Here is a 20,621-nt window from a genome sequence, read left to right on the forward strand (position 1 = left end):
GGTTGGAAAGGACCTTAAGATCATCAAGTTCCAACCCCCCTGCCATGGGCAGGGACACCTCACACTAAACCATATCACCCAAGGTTCTGTCCAGCCTGGCCTTGAACACTGCCAGGGATGGAGCATTCACAACCTCCCTGGGCAACCCATTCCAGTGCCTCACCACCCTAACAGGAAAGAATTTCCTCCTTATATCCAATCTAAACTTCCCCTGTTTCAGTTTTAACCTGTTACCCCTTGTCCTGTCACTACAGTCCCTAATGAAGAGTCCCTCCCCAGCATCCCTATAGGCCCCCTTCAGATACTGGAAGGCTGCTCTGAGGTCTCCACGCAGCCTTCTCTTCTCCAGGCTGAACAGCCCCAACTTCCTCAGCCTGTCTTCATACAGGAGCTGCTCCAGTCCCCTGATCATCCTTGTGGCCTCCTCTGGACTTGTTCCAACAGTTCCATGTCCTTTTTATGTTGAGGACACTAGAACTGTAATGATGTAAAATGATTTAAGTCCTTTATTTTTACCTGTTTCTCACCCAGTTCTCACTCCTCCTGTGTGATTTGCTTCCAAATAGAACATGTGTTGTTCTCCAAGTCAGGTCCCGTCTACCTTCTAGGTACTTGCTTCACTTCAAACTTGGAAGCTCTGTTTGGCAAAAAAGCCTGACTGCATCCTGCTTATCTGGTCCATGTTCTAGCCCAGCTCAAGAGAGCATCTTCCTTGAGTGAAATGAGAAGTTCCTCAGCAATATGAAACCTTCTGCTAGGAAAGCTGTATGAAAGTTAGTGTTGCAGCAAAAGTTGATGCACTTAGGATGTTATAAAGGCTTTCAGCCACAGAGTGCTATGGAAACAGGGTAGATATAAGCATGTTATTCTTCACTCTGAAGTAGCAGGAGATGCTACTCCCATTGTGCAGATGGGATCCTGTGTAGGTAAGAAGAGCACTGACTCTGGCTTCTGGTACCTTGAGCACCTAAACCAGGAGTAATGCCTGACACTGAAGATTATCCAGAGCCTACAAAACTGCAAAGATGATGAAGGCTGGATCTAATCCATGGGATTCAGGAGTAGTTCCGAAGGCTTCACTTGGGCTGTGTCCAGCTTGGGATGTGACACAGGTGTGTGTTGGTCTTTGTGGGAAGGCACAGTCCAGCCAAGTCCCTGTTGTGATGATGAGGACTGTGTGGAGGGTGCCAGGGTGTACATCTGCTGCATAGTACAGATGTAATAGAAGAGGGCTCCTTGCCAGCTCTGATGGATTCACTCTGATGGATTACAAACTGATGTTACTGGCAACTTGACGTTACTAAATTCTGTTTGGATGGGGAGCAAGGAGTTATTCCACTTGTGAGCAGCCAGAGGATGTCTCCACTGCGGGTCTTTGTGCTGCAAGAGGAGCTGGACCAGCCTGCAAACTGTCTTCCCAAGTGACTGTGCTGTTTGAAATTGAGCAAGCACCCATTGCAGCCATGCCTGATGCTCCTTTCTCTGGCTCATGTTCCGCAGCAGGTTACACCTCACGCTCCATGAGAGGCTGTTGCCCAAGGACATTTCCAATCGATCCTTGTCTTCAGAGCCCATCCACCAGTTCTCTGTTATCTCATAAATTTTACGATGTCTGCATCTACCAGTTGTGAAGAGTTGAAGATGTCTCCATTTCTTTCTGCCCATCCTCCAAGGCCGGAGGCTTTGCTCATTGTTTGTAAAGAGCTGCTCCAGCTCTGAGAAGAACCTGAGCAGCTTTGTAATGATTATCCTGCTGAGTGCATGGCTGTGCTTGGAATATGATATGAGCTTCCTTCAAGAGCAATTAACATTTTGGATATTAAATACTCAAAGCTGCACGACGCTCAGAGCACTCCAGCTGGGTAGCAAGTAGCAGCATGCTTCTGCTGCTTTCATCTCAAAAGGATGGAGAGAATAGTATTCGAAACACTTCTTATTCCTAATAAATAAGAGTTGAGCAGGCACCACTAACAGGTAGAGTTCTTGGCCACATGTAGCTGACATACAGGGTAAGAACCAAATGCTGCTGTGCTCCAGAAAGCTGCAGTAACTCATGTTGCAGTATTACCTCTCCTCTGATCCTGATGTTGGCAGGAATACGTGAGTATCAGTGCCAGCCCAACCCATCAGTCCTGCCTGCCTCTTCTCTTGACTGCAGTCTGTTTCTGTGGTCCAAGCACTGAACTGTAATTAAGCCAACTGGTTATTTTGAAGTAGGCTTCTTGAAAATAAAGCAGTAACCTGTTGCTGGCTTAGGAGTGTTTTGCAGAAGGGAAAATTCAGCATCAAACCACTCCTTTGTCAAGGGTTTTTGGGTGGTTTATGTTTCTTTCTCTCCCTGTCTCTCCAGGCCTACTGGAAGAAGATGAATCAGCTTTTGCAAACCCTGAACCAGAAGCTTGCAACACTCAGCCACGGGCAAGAAGGGATTGTCAAGATCAGTGCTGCTGTCTCTGATAAGCTGGTTGCCTTTAAAAGTAAACCTCCATCAATTCAGAGAGAAATCCTGAGTGTCTGCAGTGACCCCTACACTCTGGCTCAGCAGCTGACACATGTGGAGCTGGTGAGTGGGAAGGGTTCCCAACTTCTGCAGGCAGAGATATTACTTTAAGCTATCAGCTGCTAAGTATTCCAGACACAATCAAAAGAGATCTGCACATCCCATGCTGCAGCAGCAGTGCAGCAGCAGGCAGGGTTTGACAGGTTAAGAGATGCTTGGGAAGCAAGCTAGAGATCAGAGTGTTCCTGCGCATCCTGGAGCGGTCACTTTGCTTTTTCAGCTTGCTGATTTGAGAAATGCAAATCATAGTCCCAGGAAGCTTAAAGGGTTCTCACTTCTGTCAGTGTTCAGAGCCCCACAGCCTGAGGGAGCTACCCAAATGGCTGTTCATGAGCCCTTCTATTAATCTGGAAGACATTTTTAACAGTTCAAATCCATTCCTACAGATACACAAAGCATCTACATTGTCTGATGTGTTTTTCATTCTTCCCTTTGGGACTTTGCTCACGGACATACAAGGATGTCCAAATACACCCACACGAAGCCCTGCTGTTTCCCTCATTGACTGCAATCCACTCTCAAACAGGCCTTTGATGTAATTGCTCCAATTGCAGTACCAAGGTGCTGGGCAGACTGTTGCCTTATGCACCCTTCTCCCAGGTTCAGGTCTTCTATGTAGACCTGGATGTTTGCAGAAGAGCATAAAACATTGCTGCCATCTGCAGAGCTCTTGATGCTGTAATGATTCCCTGCTGCCTGTCCTCCTGTAGACACTGTTCATCCTTGAGAGGAAGGCTGGAAAAACAAGGAAGTTAGCCTTGGGAATTCTGAAGGTAGCTGGTATTCTATTTATCAAGAAGTGGAATAGTTCAGAAACCCCAAATTTAGGATTGTTTTCTCATTTTGGTTAGTTTTCAGACCATGCAACTTTGGCTCTCTTTGCTTTAAACAACTTAAGGCAGAGAGTAGAAGTCCTTTTGCCTAGAGTTTTCTCTTGCCTTTTTTCCCCTTCACAGTGTAACTGTCTCCAAGGGATGTTCCCTGTAAGTGGAGCACTGCTGCACTTCTAAAACTGATGCAGCTAGAGGTTTTCATCCCACTGTACCGCAATCAGTGCTCTCTACCTTCTCTTTCACGTACAGCATCCGGTACACCAACTGCTCTGCACTGAAACTGTCTGATGCTTACTTGTTAGTAAGAACTATTTGCTATTAGTAACAGTTATTTCTTGGTAAGAGTCCTATGCAATTATCAGTGGCAAGGTGAGAATTCAAGAGAAATAGCATAGGGGTAGTCATAAAATCTTCACTTAAGCCAAATTATTGTTTGTTTTATTGCTGCTTAAGTGTCCCAAGTTTGGGTTGTAGGAATTCCCAAATACCTCCTCTGAAATGCCTCTGTGGCCTACAACCTACTGATTTTCCCTAATAAACATGTTTAAGAGAATTAAAAAGCCTCATAAGTTCCAGTGTGGCTGGAACTGACAGGTTTCTTCAGGAGCTGATGGACGTGGTCTGTCTTTTACTAAGAGATCTGGATGCTTTATTTACTCTTGGTTTGGTTCATGCCTGAGACACTCTCCAGTGTAAGCGATGCCTTTAATGTGAGCACATGTGTCTTCAATGCCTTCCTTCTCCTATGGTACAGAGCCACCACCCCGGGGCATCACCTGAGCATCAATGGGTGGTGTGGCAGGGTCAAGAGTATTGTGTGTGCAGCCAAGCAAGATTGCTGTGGTTACCAGATAACAGCATTACTGCTGTTTTAAGAACTGGGAAACAAGGCTATTGAGTAACACTGGAGCACAGCAGGTCTGTGTGACCGAGGCACAGAACTGAGGTTTGCCAGATCCCAGATGGAGCCCTGTGCATCCAGCACCTTCCACTCTGTGCAGTGGAGGGGGCTTTTAGCATGGCTTGTCAGTAATGATGCTTATTTCTCTTCATTTTCTCCTTTCTGCTGAAATAACTCTTAATTGTTCTTATGAATTTTACTGTCTGGTGCTAGTTGGCTGTTTACCAGTTCAGTAACACCATTCAGAGCTGGCAGATAATGGGGAAGTCTTACCAAGAGAAACAGAAAAGATTCTGGGGTGCTTTCTTATTTCTTCCTCCCTCTCTTTCCAATAGGAAAGACTAAGTCACATTGGACCTGAGGAGTTTGTGCAGGCATTTGTTCATAAAGACCCTCTGGATGGCACCAAGGTATGGTTTCTGTGCATGCAAAGTGAATCCTGTGGTCACTGTTTGTTCCAGATGAACCAATGTGATGAGATCCACAACAGTAGGGGCTGGGGTATGTGCTGGCCAGGGACAGGCCAACTGACAGCCTGTATTTGCCATTCCTTCCTGGTGAGAGTATGTCCCAGGCTGAGGCTGGCCATGACCTTGATGTTCTGCTTTTGGCTTGTTCCTCCTAACCTGCTTTGTTCAGGGCAGATGGTTTGTGGCTGTGCACAACCAGGGAATGTCTGTTCCCAGTGTTGAAGGCGTAAAGGCTCTGGACGTGATGTAATGCCCATAGCGTGTGCCCAGACACCACAGTCATGACTCAGTGCGTCATGAATCAACATAGTCTTCTGCGTCTACACAATAGCTTTTAACCCAAAGCACCACAGGGAATGGAGTGGCTGATCAGGGCTTCATCCCAAGTCTGTGGAAGCCAGTTGGAGTCTTTCCACTGATTCCAGTGGAGTTTGAAGCAGCATTTCAGTGAGTGCCTCAATAAGGAAGGAAACTTCCTGGCTGGAGAGGGAGAGTCTGTGATTTCACATAGTATCAGCAAAGGAAGAGGGTGGAAAATTCTTCCCCTGAACTGCATAAGGGCTCCCACTGAGATCATAACATCAGCAGCAGAATTTCATCACTGGATGCTGAACATAACAGGAAGACCTCTGTTTATAGTGCTGCCCAAAGACCACCAGAACAGCTTGTAATGGTGATGGATGGATGGATGGATGGATGGATGGATGGATGGATGGATGGATGGATGGATGGTTAAGAACTGCAACATAGGGCTCTTTCTCTTATTGGAGTTGTGGAGATTCTGTAGTTGGTTTCAGGGAGGGGAAAGTAGGAAGAAATGGTGTTTCAAGTATTCTCAGCATTGATCACATTCTTTAGGAAGGAACCACAAGGGAGCAAAGGTGTCAGAAGCATCAAATACCAAACCAACCCTGGTGAGATTTGAACAGCCTGCTGCAAAGATGAGGGACAGGACTGAAAGTGAACAACTGTCATATCTGTTGTGAAGTAAAATGGAAGAGATCAAATCGAGGCACTAACTTTGAGTGAATTTTGGAAGACTGGGAAGGAGGCAGCAGTGACTGAAATTAAATTGCATAAAGCCACAGAGAAGGGATGCTAAGAGGAAGAAGGAAATGTTCAGTAATAATGTATGCACAGTGCCTGTAGCTGTATCTGGAATTGCAAATGCAAAGCCAGCACAGAATACCACCAAGGTGTGAAGAGAAATTGAGGTTACAGGGGAAACATAAGGAAACATCAGCTGAGGTGGACAGGAAGGATTAGAATGAGAAGCAGAGAGCCTGAAAATAATGGTGGGGTGGGGAATCCAAGCAAATCATCTTGGCAGACTATGACAAGCTATTCGACAGTTATGCATGCTCTTCAGATGCAAATCCGAGCACTGAAGTGCTGCCCAGTGGCAGTTCTGTGACTTCAATGAAGTGCATAATAACAGGCACAAAGCAGGGATGCACCACGGCATTGCTTCTAAGTTCAAGGCAACGTCTTCCCCCAGGAGGATCTACTTCTAAAGCAAAACTGCTGTTACATTTTCACACAAGGAATGGCACTAACAGATTGCTGGGCTTGAAGTCAGCAGTGCTGAGGAAAGCAGAAGTAGTCTGGAGGTTTTCTCTGCCCTCTGCCTGCACTGACCAGAGGTCCCAGTGGTGATTTAGAAGAGCCTTCACACCAGGGTAAGGTATAGCCAAGGGATCATACGGGATCTGTACATAGAGGCACAAACCTTACGTGAAGCAATGCATCATTCCCCAGCCCATGAAGAGGGAATCAGTTCTGGTTTGAATTCCCTCCAGCTGGAGATCACATGAAACATCTTTCTTGCACGAGGGCTTCAAAAGGCTTCGCTTCTGAATGTTTATCAAGCAGCGTGAGTTGCAGATGGAAGAGGCTAGGGAGGTGCTAAATATCATTGCCATTTATAAAGCTTAACCTTTAAAAAGCAGTCTGCTTCAACTTTAACTGTGGCACATTTTAACAAGTTTTGTGGTATTAGCTGTGGTTCTTATGCCCTGGCACGGGATAGCAGTGTAGAGATGTAAATACCATATTTAGAACAAAGCCTATGTTTCATGTACTTTTTGTTATAGCAGGGAATAAGAAATACCACAGAGCACATGAAAGCAACTGCTGTGGGTAGACTGGAGCTGCTTTGGGCTTCCACTGTTTGATATTTATATGCTGGTTGCTGATATTTACTTTTGAGATGCTTTTAAAATACATATTTTTATTGTATATGTAGTCTACTCATAAGGTGGCTGGGAATTTCAGGCTTGCTGAGATTTGCTCCTTAGTGTGGTGCTGTGATTTCTGTTTCTAAACACGGCTGTATACAGAATCACAGGTGAATGTTTTCTTACTTTGAATTACCTTGGGAATCATACTAAGCCCCAGTTCTTAAGGTCACTAACATAATATAGGTAATCCCATTGACATGCATGGATCTGTGCTTATGCAGTGTGATTTTCTTTGTAGTGGCATCTATTTATGGTAGCTCCGGGAAATTACCATCTTAATAAACCAAAAATTCGGTATTCTCTGATACCCTCTAGTGGATGTTAATAAATAAATCACCTGAACTCCAAAGAGCAGTGGCTCCTGGATGGGCAGTGGAAGGATTTAGGGATGGGAAAAGGACTTGAATTCTTATAATCCCAAGCAACATCTTAAGGCGGTGTGAATTGCCCTAGCACTCCGCTGAAGTCAAATTACCTGTTGGTGCCAAAGGAACTGGAAGAGTTCAGCCAACTATTTGCTTCCATTGCCTGTGTTGATTATGGGAACTTATTTAAGTTTTCATATAAAAAAAAAAAAGAGTGAAAAATGTGCTTCTTCTAATGGCTCTTATCAGTGAAGCATCTCTGGCATGTAAGTGACCTGTTCAAGAGCAGCCATCAGGACAGAGGTGGTCACTAGAGACCCTATTACCCTGAAAACTCAGTAAGGGAAATGTTTTTCCCATAAAGAAGCAAATAGAACTGTGTTCTCTCCTGCTTATCTCTTGTTCACTTCACTAAATGATGGCCTCTCCCCTCCAGAAAAGGGCTGTGGGTGATGGCATTTACTGAAGGGAAGGAATCAGAACCACAGCTGCCATCAGAACCACAAGCTGAGCGTGCTGTGGAAGACTCTGCTTGTCTTACTTTTTCTGCACATCCTTCTTGTTGTCTGAATCCTGCAGTGCCCTGGCTGTTAGTATCCCAGGGGCAGTGCAGACTGCCAGTGAACACTTGCTGCAGGTGAAATGGGGCTGTTTCTGTACCCTACTGTGAATTGTGTGGTGTGACACTCGGCTAGACCCTGTGCATCTGCCAGCCATCCACCTATCCAGTGTCTTTGAAAGGGGCTCATAATACACAGTCTTCCATGTGGCCAATAAGTACCTTTGTGCAGTATTTATCTTGGCCATCAGCTAACTGGAACACAGCTATATGTCTTTCTGTGTGTTTCTTCCTCTCCAGACTTGTTTCAGTGAACAGAAAAAGACGAGTAACCTGGAGGCCTATGTGAAATGGTTCAATAGGCTCTGCTATCTTGTGGCCACAGAAATCTGCATGGTGAGTCAAAAGCGTGTGGCATGTTTTACCACGTGCCTGATGTACCAGTTTGAGATTCTCCATTAATAGGCAGACTGGGGATTTATTTCTTCTGACCTAGCTCAGCAGCTGATGGCAAGCTTTAGAAATACTGCACCCGCAGAACCAACCTGATAAATGACACACATATTGCAAAACAGAGCTGGCGACACACAGGGGATACCCTGCTCATTGACATAGTAGGAGCACAGTGTGGAATAATGAACCCTGCAGGGAAAAAGAGAGTAAAAACTGCCTTAAATTATCCTGCGAGATTTTTGCTGGAAAAGATTCTAGTGGAGCAGTATTTGTTATCTGTCATCCCAAAGGTCTGCTGCGTGTGTGAATTCCCATTGCAGGGCTCTTTGTCCTGCTGCCCATTACTGTCGCTGGTCATTTTTTAACTTGGTAGTGCTTTTCGTTTGTTTAACTTGGCCCCATCAAAATGAACAAAATATTTTTCTCCTTTGAAAAGGATGTGGAAGGGAGGAACAGTAGTAGTATAAACAGCCTGGACTCAAAGGCATTGCCATTTGAAGATCATCTTTGGAAAAGGTGGGGTGATTCCACTGCAATAAAAACATACATTTAAAATGCAAGCTACCATTTGGCCTGGCCATGTTGCTGCAAGGGCCAGAAGAGGGGATAGGGATTAATGCAGTGAATCAAAGTCTTTCTGCGACAAAGATGCTGCTGTGACATGGGTGTGAAATCCTGCCTTTAGGAAAGTCTGTGCTGATGCGCTCACTGAGGCCAGCAGGGAGCTGAGCCACCGCTTCAGGGCTGTTTTGGCTGCTGTTCCAGTTCTAAGACATTAACTGAGGCAAGCCAGGGAATTGCTGTGAATTTCTTCTGTGTCACTGCAATGAAAGCTTTGATTTTAGAGACTGCCAGTCACCAGCATCCCCTGGATTGCTGGAACAGAAATGGGGCCAGTGACTGACAGCAGATGGCCCAAGCTGTGTGTGGATGGACCCATGCTATGTATGGAACAAATGCCTAAGACACCCTCCAATTCTGCATATGCTTATTATTGATACTTGTTTATTTTAACTTGCAGCCTGCAAAAAAGAAACAGCGAGCCCAAGTCATTGAATTCTTCATTGATGTTGCCCGAGAGTGCTTTAACATAGGGAATTTTAATTCGCTGATGGCAATCATTTGTAAGTACAGCTTCTAACTGTCAGCTGTCAGAGATGAAAAAGGAAACCTGACTCTTATCCATGGCTCTTTTTTCCTCTTTCTCCCTCTTAGCTGGAATGAACATGAGTCCAGTTTCCAGGCTAAAGAAGACTTGGTCAAAAGTGAAAACAGCCAAATTTTTCATCCTTGAGGTAAAAAACCCAAACCAAACATGCTGATACACTGCTTGAATTGTATTCTGGGCTTCCTCATTTGTGCATTTTCACATTGTTATCCCAGTCTGAGATGTTTGCAGATACATTCCCAGGCAGAAGGCCAGATTGCGGCTGAAGTTTCCCAGGCATAGTGAGGAAGGTGTGAAGCTGCTGATATCTAGAGGGGAATCAGAACACTCAAACAGGAGGAAAACCAGAACTAAAATACAAGACTATATGCAAGCCATAGTGCTTCCACTGATGCCAGTTTTGTTTGGCCATGGGCACAATGTTGAATGTAAAGCTCCCCAGCTATACCTTGGGTGTTGAATGAACAAGGCCCAAGGTTTTTTATGTATTGAGGATTCCAAGATTTGGCATATATAAAATGAGCAGTCCTTATTCTTCATGTAAAAGCTTAGTAAGCTGTTAGTAGAAAAATCAGAGGTACAAACAGCCATGATGTGTAGATGTCTCCCAGTATCCTTAGTTCACGGGTGTGTATATGGGGGTTTGAAGATGTAGGCTAGGCTCTGCTCGGGGTTTGCTACAGCTGAAAGTAAAGTTCTCTTCAGAGGACCCATGTCACTGTCTAAGCAAGGTGTCTTCTTTCCTGTATCCAGCACCAGATGGACCCTACTGGTAACTTCTATAACTACAGAACAGCACTGCGGGGGGCTGCTCACAGATCCCTCACCGCACACAGCAACAGAGAGAAGGTAAGTGGGACCGCATCCCCTTTATCTCCAAATGGATGGTGCGCATTGCGGCTGAGAGTCGGTGACTCAGAGACTCAATGCAAACGCTTTCCTCCCTTCCATCGGTCACCCATGCAAGGCTTGTGCATTGCTAAATGAAGTTGGAAGTGTAAATAGGTGGCTGAAAGGATTCTGAAATGGATCACAGGGCTTTTGTGGACTTGTTTTCGGGTACTGGGGAGCAAAAGAGGGCAGGACACACAGCATAGAATCCCAGGATTGTTTGGGTTGGAAGGGACCTTAAAGCTCATCCAGTTCCAAGCCCCTGCCATAGGCAGGGACACCTTCCACTAGAGCAGCTTGCTCCAAGCCCCGTCCAGCGTGGCCTTGAATCTCTATATCCCTGGAAAATACACATTGTTCAGATTGATGAACCCGATGGAACAGGTATTCCGAGCTAAAATGACTTCTATTTTGGTATGGAGCATCCGCCTGGCAGCCCAGGTGAATCTGTGCTTTCCTTACAGCTCTGCCAGGCAGGCCCCTGTGCAGACAAGCCCCTATTGTGCAGCTGTGATTTGAGATAGAGAGCAAAGGGCACAGCTCTCCGAGATGAGGTGGTTCTCCATTTACATTAGGGAGAGATGACTGAGCTACCACAATTCCTGAGGTCTAGTCTGAACCCACTGCAGCAAATGTGGGGTGAAATGCTATCCTTGTGAATTTTCATTTCATTTGGTTGTTGCTGCCATCTCGGTGAGCACGAATTGAAGTGTTTAATCGGTGTTCATGGCAGATCTGTAGCTTTCTGAGATGTCACTGGTGCTGCAAAAACCAGGTTGATGAGACATTAGTGCAGGATCCTCCTGTTTTGTGCCCCAGTGTGTTTCTTATTCATTTGCTTATTTCTCCATTCAATTTTCTGTTGTTGTTTTATGAAACCTCACCTGGAGCATTGTGTGCTGTTCTGGTGTCCTCAACATAAAAAGGACATGGAACTGTTGGAACAAGTCCAGAGGAGGACCACGGGGATGATCAGGGACTGGAGCACCTCCTGTATGAAGACAGGCTGAGAAAGTTGGGGCTGTTCAGCCTGGAGAAGAGAAGGCTGCGTGGAGACCTCATAGCAGCCTTCCAGTATCTGAAGGGGGCCTATAGGGATGCTGGAGAGGGACTCTTCATTAGGGACTGTAGTGATAGGACAAGGGGTAACGGGTTAAAACTTAAACAGGGGAAGTTTAGATTGGATATAAGGAGGAAATTCTTTCCTGTGAGGGTGGTGAGGCACTGGAATGGGTTGCCCAGGGAGGTTGTGAATGCTCCATCCCTGGCAGTGTTCAAGGCCAGGCTGGACAGAGCCTTTGGTGATACGGTTTAGTGTGAGGTGTCCCTGCCCATGGCAGGGGGGTTGGAACTTGATGATCTTAAAGTCTTTTCCAACCCTAACTATTCTATGATTCTATGATTCTATGAAAGAGGGTTTGTTTTTAACATTGCAGTTGCACGTAGTCATAAATGGGTGATCTCTGCACAGAGCATGGCTAAGGTAGAGTAGATACCACATGAAGAAGCATAATATGTAATTTAGTATTCATTCAGCAGAGGAGCCAGGCCAGATGCTAATCTCACATCCCTGTAAATTTGTGTAAATCTGCTGAAGCTAATGGAATCTCACGGCATTTACAGTGAAATGAGATCAGCATCTGGTCGCAGGCTGACTCAGCTGCAATGGGAGTGTGCTGAGTTGGTCTGAAAAGCACTTCTCTGCAAAGAAGAGATGGATGTGTGTGGCTGGCAGAGAAATCCTTTTAACTCACACACACTGCAGTGAGCATCTACCAGTCTGAGGTGCTTCTGCAGTTTAGTTCTTCGGCATCCATCATATATATTCAAACCAGTTGCTTTATTGTTTGACTTAATTTCCTGTGGAAGTTATCAGTCTCCATCATATCTGTACCCCTAGCTGGGTAAGACTAGGAACAGAGAGGTTATTGCATTGAAAGGGATCTATTTTACATAAGAAAAAGCCCATATTCTGTTTCCCCTGTGTAGATAACATCAGTTCAAGAAAATGCTCAAGCATATGATTTGGTAGCTGCTCACAGTGGGTATTTTAAAATGTCAGATACAGCAGATCATGTAATTTTTGCTGTAGGAATTGAGGAATTTTGTTTCTTTTTGTATGCCAGATGAGCAGTTCTTTGTTTTAGTGCATTTGAATGAGACTGGAAGAACACGATTGCTTTTTTGATAGAAAATGTTGTTTCTTGGCAAACACACAGCAAAGCTCACTCTGAAGAAAGATTTATCTTCAAACTGAATTGTGCTTACAAGGGTTTGGGATCCCAGTCCTCTTTGCCCCTCTTCTCAACAAGTGGCCACCCCAGAAGCACAGACAGAGGCTTCAGGGCTCAGTCCGTCTGCTTGGGAAGGGGAGAGGTGCTCTTGTCACAGACCAACAGAATAAGCAGTGGGTTACGTCTCACAGGAAGAAGAATTGCCTGTGGGCTCAGAGGAGCTGACATTTAGCTGGCAGACTCACCAGAAACTCTGCTCCCCTTGGGGTTGGTGTCTTGGCTGCTGAGCTCTGCATAGCACTTGAACAGAAACACAGCTCAGGGGCTAAATTACATCCTCAGAGGGAGACGGGGTGAGGCAATGACCTGGGACATCCTCCCTCCTCTGTGCACACATTCACCCGAATCCCCCATGTGACACCAGCCTTCGGGCACAAAGAACATTGCTTGATTTCATCACTCATCCTCATCCTCAGATTGCTCGTGGGAGACTGCAGCTCAGGTTGTAGGAGAAGGATCTCGGTGTACCCGTGGAGGATTTCCTAACCTCATTCCGCAGTGTTCAGATCCAGCCCTTCTCTCAGTGTGTAAACAGCATAGTTAGAACTGCTCACTACTTCTCCAGGAGCAGGCTTGTCAAAAGGCATGGCAATGCAGCTCTCAAAGCGGAGAGATGCAGTACAGCGGCAGAAATAAACCTGCCAAAGTGCAGGTCGAGAGAACTGGTAATGAAGCAGGGCTGATGTTTCATGCAGAATTCAGAGGGGTGTACTTGTTAGGAATGAAGCCTGGTTTTATCTGTGCAGTCAGCTGACCTATGCCACCTCCAAAATTAAGTCATTCCACTGGGAAACCCTGCATTGTGCTAATGACACATCTCTGGCTTTGAAACGTTAGGAGTATGTACAGTGCAGTACTGTGTGTTGTTGCCGTCTGGTGCCTTGGAGGAAGAACATGTCTGATCTCATTAGCTTTCTTCTTTCTGCAGGAGGCAATTGTCCTTCAGCATGTGGGTGGGTTGGATGGTACAAGGAGGGGGGAATCAAAAGGGAGTGAAATCCGAGTTTCTGGCACTAACCCAGATTTTATGCTAGCAAAGTGCCTGGATTGAAGCCAGCATTAGAGTGTAACTATATCCACTTCTGCTGCTTTTCCTTGGAAAACAAAACATACAGGGAAAATGGGAAAATAAATGGTGACTCAAAGACAGAAATCCCCTGGCAGTGTGGAGGGAATTGGTATCCTAGGGTACGTCTTTGACGCCTTTTGGATGCAGATGAGAACAAGCTCTGCCCATGCTCTGAGCTGACTGGTGGCGTTGTAGCATGCCATTGAGCCCACATCCATATACCTTCCATCTCAGCAAGGCTTCTTGGTTATGTTTAGTACCACTAATGATGGTGACCTAGCTCCCAGGCAGTGCAGAACAAGCTCACATCTGCCTGCAAAAAGCAATGCAGACAGAACCTGGCAATGATTTCTAGCTGGGGACCAGTGTCTGCCTTCAGCTCTCTGTATCTTTCAACCCTGTAAGACCACACTGGTTACAGAGTTAGCAACCTTAATGGTAGGAAATAAACCACACAGACTGATTTGTATTCTTTACCTTAGGTTGATGGATCTAGTTTGGATGATATAAAAATGAATCCTGAAACACACTTAGCTCAGTTTGACTAGAAGTTGCTCCACCTCACCCTGACAGGAGTGCTCAGCATTTTAGGAGGTTATGCTGTGCTTTGTTTCCACTCTTATATCAATGGGATCTATCAGGATAATGCCAGTGGCTCTTGGAGTGTCAGTCCAGGCTTTTTTATGGCTATTGCATTGACATTGTAGAGTGTATCAGTGGTCGTCCCACAAAAAGCCAGCAGAGATGCAGATCTGTAGCAGCTTACTGCATGTCCTATTTTAGCTTAAACAGAAATTGGCTTCCATTTTCCCAGCAAGATATGGTAGCAGCTTGCAGACTCTTTGCCTCCGTAAGTATTTTTGCATCTATGACATGCTCACACTCACTGCTGCATTCTGAAGGCTATAGACTGGAAAATAACAGCCGCCAATCCTGGTCTATGTCCATTTCATATCCTATTCCAGCGGATGTACAGCATTAGATGGAAAAGAACATGACTACTGTGAGGGTGGTGAGCTGCTGGCGCAGGTTGTCCAGAAAAGCTGTGGGAAATCCCAGAACCCTGGGGATCAGCTTTGTGATGGACTGGTCCTTTGTGTTGTGTTTCTCCCCTTGTGACATGTAAGGACCCAGAGGCAGTTTTGCTCTCTGCACCTCTGCTGAAGTGCTGGGGATGCACTTCAGGAGTGTGGTTACTGCCTTTTGCTGTAGAACATTGGGCACCAAATTTATCCTTGCTGTAATTCCAGTAATTTCAAGAGTCCTACCTAGAAGAACACATTTCCCTTATCAAATTATGATGTGACTTACGGGTTAGAGAGAAGGCTTGGATCACTGCTATATGCCACTTTGCCCCGGATGATGCCCAGGGCTTATCTGAAGCACTACATTGATCTCTCTGGCTACTGTTGGCAGTTTCCTGTCAACTAACTTAATATTTTCAGTCCCGCTGTCTGCAGGTTAATTTGGAGAGGCAGGTTGTACTAATCCGGCACCAGGAAGGAAATTATATGCATCAAGAGGTACCCGTGTGTGGAGCTGTTGAAAACGAAACAGCTCCTGGTTAACTGCTTGTAGACAAGTCCTCAATCACCAGGCAATTATTCTGTCTTTAAATCGCTCCATTTGTGTATTCAACATCTTTGCTTATAAAGGCCCAACAAAGAAGGGAAGAGTTCTGTAATTTTATTTTGCTCTTTGCTGTCTGGCCTTGTCATCAGGCAGTGATGCTGTTGATGATAAACTGGGTTATTGGTATTTTCTTAGTCTTATTCTGCTCAGTGAATGTTGTGCTCAGTTTGTGTTCATTTCAACGTATGTTCTCCTGCTGGCTGAAAGTGTCTCTGTACCCCACTGCTCTTTTGCTTGCCCCTCACTGTTCTCCTTTTTAAGTGTGTAGCACACCAAAAAGTTAATATTTCTTTTTTTCTCCTCTCTCCTGATTGAGTTCTTCTTTCATGCAGAGAAAATACTGAACTGGAAAGATAACAGTTCTGTCATTTCTCTTCACAGATTGTGATCCCCTTCTTCAGCCTCTTGATCAAAGACATTTATTTTTTGAATGAAGGATGTGCTAATCGCCTTCCAAATGGACATGTCAACTTCGAAGTAAGCTCTCAAAACCGCCTTTATCTATCCCATTCTGATAGCACTACCTGAGACCATTTGCGTGCAATTTCAGTGCAGACCAACAAAAGATGCCAAAAGAGATGATCTCAAGTGACTGTGTGAAAGTTAAACCAATCCCAGGATGCTTTTAAAGGAATTAATATGTATATTTTACATAAACATTACAAGCAGATCATTCTAACTTGCTCCTCCAGTGTTGGCATTGTGAGAATGAGTAATGCATGAAGCACCTTAAAATAGAACTGTTAGAAGGCCTAAAGAGTTGTGAGGCGTTGGAGTCATTCTACTTTATGTAATGTATATCTATTTCTGCTCCTTCCTTTTCCATCAAAGTTTAAGTCCTCTATTCTGAAGTACACATGTATAACCCAGAGCTTTGTTCATGGATACATTTTCATTGAAGTGCAAACTGAAATGGCTTAGAAGAAGAAACGTAGGGCACCCTTTCCTCTCTCTTTCCCCTGTAAATGAACTGTGAAAATGTACCCATCTAAACCATAAAAGGCTCTTTTCTCATAGTAACCTTCTACTTGGCATGAGGGATCCTGGATCCCAATCTTCTGCTCGGATGGAGTTGTTTGAGTGAGATAATTTTACTGGATCTAAGTGGAATGGGTTTATGTTTACAGAAATTTCTGGAACTGGCTAAGCAAGTAGGAGAATTTATAACATGGAAGCAAGTGGAATGTCCCTTCGAACAAGACCCGAACATCATCCACTACTTGCATACTGCTCCCATTTTCACTGAGGATGGTAAGACTCTCTACAGTCTCTAATCACTGAAAATACGTCTCTTCACCAGTGCTTATCCATACCCTGATCAATGCTTTGATCTCTCTTACTGACCAGCCCTGGTTCTTTCCTAGCTTTCCTGTCATGCAGCTTGTTTATGCACAGTCTATCAATGTGGTTTTGCAAATACAACCTTCCAGCTCATGAAGCTTCTCCCTGATTGCTTTCCTTTTGTCCATAAGTTCTCTATAAGGCACTGTCTAGGAAGCTGCCATTGTAGCCCTATTTTTGTAATCATGAAAAGAGGCCACACAACCCCAGTGTGGACTGCTGTGAATGTCAGCTGTCCCTTAGCTGCTTGTTCAGTGATTGATGGAGCCAGAACTAATCTCTTCTGCAAACCAAGGCTGTCATCTCTTCAGTGAGCACAGCCCAGGGTGACGGCAGTCCTGCTGACCTCTTTCTCTACAGCACAGAAATGTTATCTACAGAAAAGCAGTTTTAAGAAAAATCTTTTCTAGGAATTAATTTCAGCTTCAAAACCCCTGTTCTGAAGTTATTTCTCTGATTGTCTTTTTCTATTTATCTGTCCTCTTCAATTTCGTATCCAGCATGTCAGACGGTGTCATTTCATATTGGTTTGTCTCAGTTGCCTCTTGGTACATTGTCACGCACTGAATTGTCTGTAGCTGTATTCCCATCAGCTATACTTGCGTAGGGTTTATTTTGTCGTGGTTCCTTAGGCAGTTTTCTGTACTAATCCAAGTTAATCAGACCAAGACAGCTTTTATTTCACAGACTACTTCAGAACACAAAATACTGCTTCAAAAATCCTACCGAAATCCTAAGAAGGACTGCCAAAATAGAATAATTAATGTGATTAAAGCAGTGGGTATCGGAAGGAGATAGGATGGAGGCATTTGGTTTAGGCTCTAAAGGGACAGAAAGCGAAAGTTAGGGATAAAAGTACAGCTTTCAGGCTGCTGGACCAAAAAAGGGTGACCTCAGCCCACTAATTGCTTGCAGATTTTCCCTCCCCCATATTCATAGTGCTTTCATGAGACGCCTTTTGCAGAAGCCACAGGAGGCCTCCCCTGCTACCCATGGGAAGTGCAGAGCAGAAAGACCTGCCCTGAGTAGTAGGTGGGAGAACGTATTAGAGCTGCAGCAGTGGTATGTGAAATGCAGCCGTACTATGCTTGTCACAGTGTGGCAGAATGGTGGGACAACACCTGCATATTAAAATGCGATTAACTGGAGCACAGACTTGAGTTCTCAGATGGTTCCAGCATTAAAGAATAAAGCATCAACAGCCAAATGAGGAAATGCATGTGGATGCAAATCACAGCTTACATAAAACAAAATCTGTGAAGACGGTGAGATACTAATGCACCAGCAGCTTTTGCAGAGGAGACTCTACAGCCTAGACACACCTCGGTGTCATGAAATGCATCCTACAGTGCAAAGTTTTCCACTGTAAAAGACCTGTTTATTTTCTTCTACTGTGTTTCTTCTCTGGTTTCTGTAACTCATTCTTGCCTTGAAGGTGTTTCGTATCCATTTAAGATAGCGTATCCCTATAAGCTTTAAAAAGATAGAGGAAGATAAAGTTGTGTTAAGTGTTGGGAATACCCTTATTTTAAAGTTTATTTATTTAGCTGTCAGCTCCCACTGCCTCTCTTTTTTAATGTTCATATACCACTCTGGTAGCAGTGCTGTGATGGAGTAGGTAGGCCTGTATCTCTATATGCAAACCCAGAGATCGTTTAACTGTTTAATATTGTTATAGGAAGGTCATGCTAACATATTTTAACTCTGAGGTCCTTTACTGCTCCATCAAAATTAACCAAACAGCTTTCCAAAGGTAGATGTGTGAGCTCACCATTGGTGTCCTACTGATTACCAGCTACCTGGTAGACCATGAAGTTTTAGTCTCTCATGCTATTGGGTACAATACAGGACATATAACGATGCAGAGAGGTAGGGGGTTACTGCTGCTGTTGGAATAACACATATCTACCTCTCCCAGGTTTGTATCTGGCTTCCTATGAAAGTGAAAGCCCGGAAAACCAGACGGAAAAAGACAGGTGGAAATCGTTAAGGTAACCACTTACTTTATCAGCTCACTTCTGAAGTACCTCCAAAATGCTGCTCTGATAGACAAAGCTTGTAAAGTGCTGGCATTTAAAATGTAACCTCTGATGGAGGTCTCTTCCATTTAAGACCATTCTTCAGAGCTGAGGCTGCACTGATAAAAACTAATTGTAATCACAAACTATCCACATCTGAAAGAATACCCTCCACACGTGCACTGCCTCTCCATGGCATGCGGATTGAAACTAAATGATCTTACGGTCCTTTCTAACCCTAACTGTTCTATGATTTATATAGTATGTACCCAGGCAAAAGAAGCCTTGTGTAGATGAAAAATGCCCTGGGTTAACTGGATCTTCCTACAGTTTACAACTTAATAAGAGACATGTAATGGTTTGGTGTAAGCGAGAATCTTAAGACAGTGATGTAAAAACCCAAACACCCACCTTTATATTTGCCTTTTTTCACTGTTCTTATGTTTTAAATTTACAGATCCACTATTTTAGGGAAGACTTGAAGATTGAGAGATTATTGCAGTAGGTCAAGGGAAAGAAATCCACAAACGTTTTGCACTACTGATTCCAAAGATGCCTGTTTGGGATTTAGACAATTTTTTTTTGTTTGAGTTTTTTTGTTGGGTTTTTTGACTGCCTGACATGATGGATGAACTGGCTTCATCCACCGCAATCGACAGAACTGTGTGCACAATGACGCTTTTCTAACTACAAGACAGAGAGAGGAAGGACAAACAGACTATATGTGGCTGTGCCCAAACCGCGTCAGGATCGCTGTAACTTTTGCCTCTGAAGGAAAACGTAAGGAAATCAGGAGTGTGGAGAACTGTGGTACTGCAAAAGAGAACAGGAACGTGTGTCAAAAGGAGAGCAAAAACCACACGTGAATATTTCAGAAGCAGGTGCTTCAGACTGCAGCTCTTTAAACCCTCTGAGGATTGTAAAATTAAATCAAACACAGACACAGCAGCAATCTGGTTAATTGCTGAATGAAGAACGAACTTAATCTTACATTAGCAGTCCCCTGGCCTTGTTGAACAAAGCACTGACTGCTACAGGTATAAGCTTCCAGCGGATGAAAACTGACATCGCTCACTCATACGTACGTGTGTATGTCATACACAGACCACAGCAGCATGGGCCAGTCGTGAGTGTTAACAGAGGACAATCCGAAGTATGACTATTGCTTAGTTATTCTTCCCACCACTGTTGTTGCTTTTCTTACTGTGAATCTTGGCAGATCTGAGGAGGGTGCAGAGTGTAGATGGTTTTGCTTAAAGACATGCCCCCCCCACTGAATCTAAAGCTGAACTGAAGAAGCAAATTAGTCTGGACTCAACGTACCCCTATTTAATGTACTTAGTGTATTCTCTAATTTTGTTGATGTGAAGTTACATCTTTTAGAGGGTTCTACCACACTTAGATAGATGGCATTACCATTTGAAAAAACTCTGTCAGGTTCCAATTAATTCAGTGCTCTTTATTCTGCAAAGTGATACTAAGAGGATGGGGGGGGGGATAATTGCTCTGAATTTGGGAACTACATGGTATGCTTTAAGAAGACAAAGGGTTTCAGACTAGAATGAATACACTAAAGAATTTGTCATTCATGAGTAGGTAACTGTTTTTCTCTCTTATATTTAGGATCTAAACCATGTTCACCATTTCCTTACAGATAATACAAAGTAGGGATTACATCTTGTGTTTAAAGTTGTACAATAATCAAGGTGCTACTGTAATATCTATTAAATGATAATGAATTATATGGATATTGGATTCAAAACTAAGGCCTAACAGTAGACTGTTTGTACGTGGAAGGACTGTTCCTACCTGCCCCAGAAAAGACTT

The 20,621-nt window shown here is 44.3% G+C and overlaps 1 protein-coding gene across 1 annotated transcript in view; it reads left to right on the forward strand.

The window, feature by feature from the left end:
• RASGEF1C (RasGEF domain family member 1C) overlaps positions 1–20,195 on the forward strand; it is a 67,929-nt gene extending 47,734 nt beyond the window's left edge. The window contains exons 5-14 of the mRNA XM_061456983.1: positions 2,351–2,563; positions 4,630–4,704; positions 8,229–8,324; positions 9,403–9,505; positions 9,597–9,676; positions 10,303–10,398; positions 15,817–15,912; positions 16,563–16,686; positions 18,695–18,767; positions 19,252–20,195. Of these exons, the coding sequence (XP_061312967.1) occupies positions 2,351–2,563; positions 4,630–4,704; positions 8,229–8,324; positions 9,403–9,505; positions 9,597–9,676; positions 10,303–10,398; positions 15,817–15,912; positions 16,563–16,686; positions 18,695–18,767; positions 19,252–19,276 (981 nt within the window). The 3' untranslated portion in view covers positions 19,277–20,195. The remainder of the gene's footprint in view (positions 1–2,350; positions 2,564–4,629; positions 4,705–8,228; positions 8,325–9,402; positions 9,506–9,596; positions 9,677–10,302; positions 10,399–15,816; positions 15,913–16,562; positions 16,687–18,694; positions 18,768–19,251) is intronic.
• The last annotated feature ends 426 nt before the right edge of the window (positions 20,196–20,621 follow it).

Source organism: Pezoporus flaviventris, unplaced genomic scaffold, assembly GCF_033815535.1.
Source record: "Pezoporus flaviventris isolate CSIRO_AGI_PZ_B2104156 unplaced genomic scaffold, CSIRO_AGI_Pfla_v1 ptg000023l, whole genome shotgun sequence".
Classification (NCBI taxonomy): Eukaryota; Metazoa; Chordata; class Aves; order Psittaciformes; family Psittacidae; genus Pezoporus; species Pezoporus flaviventris.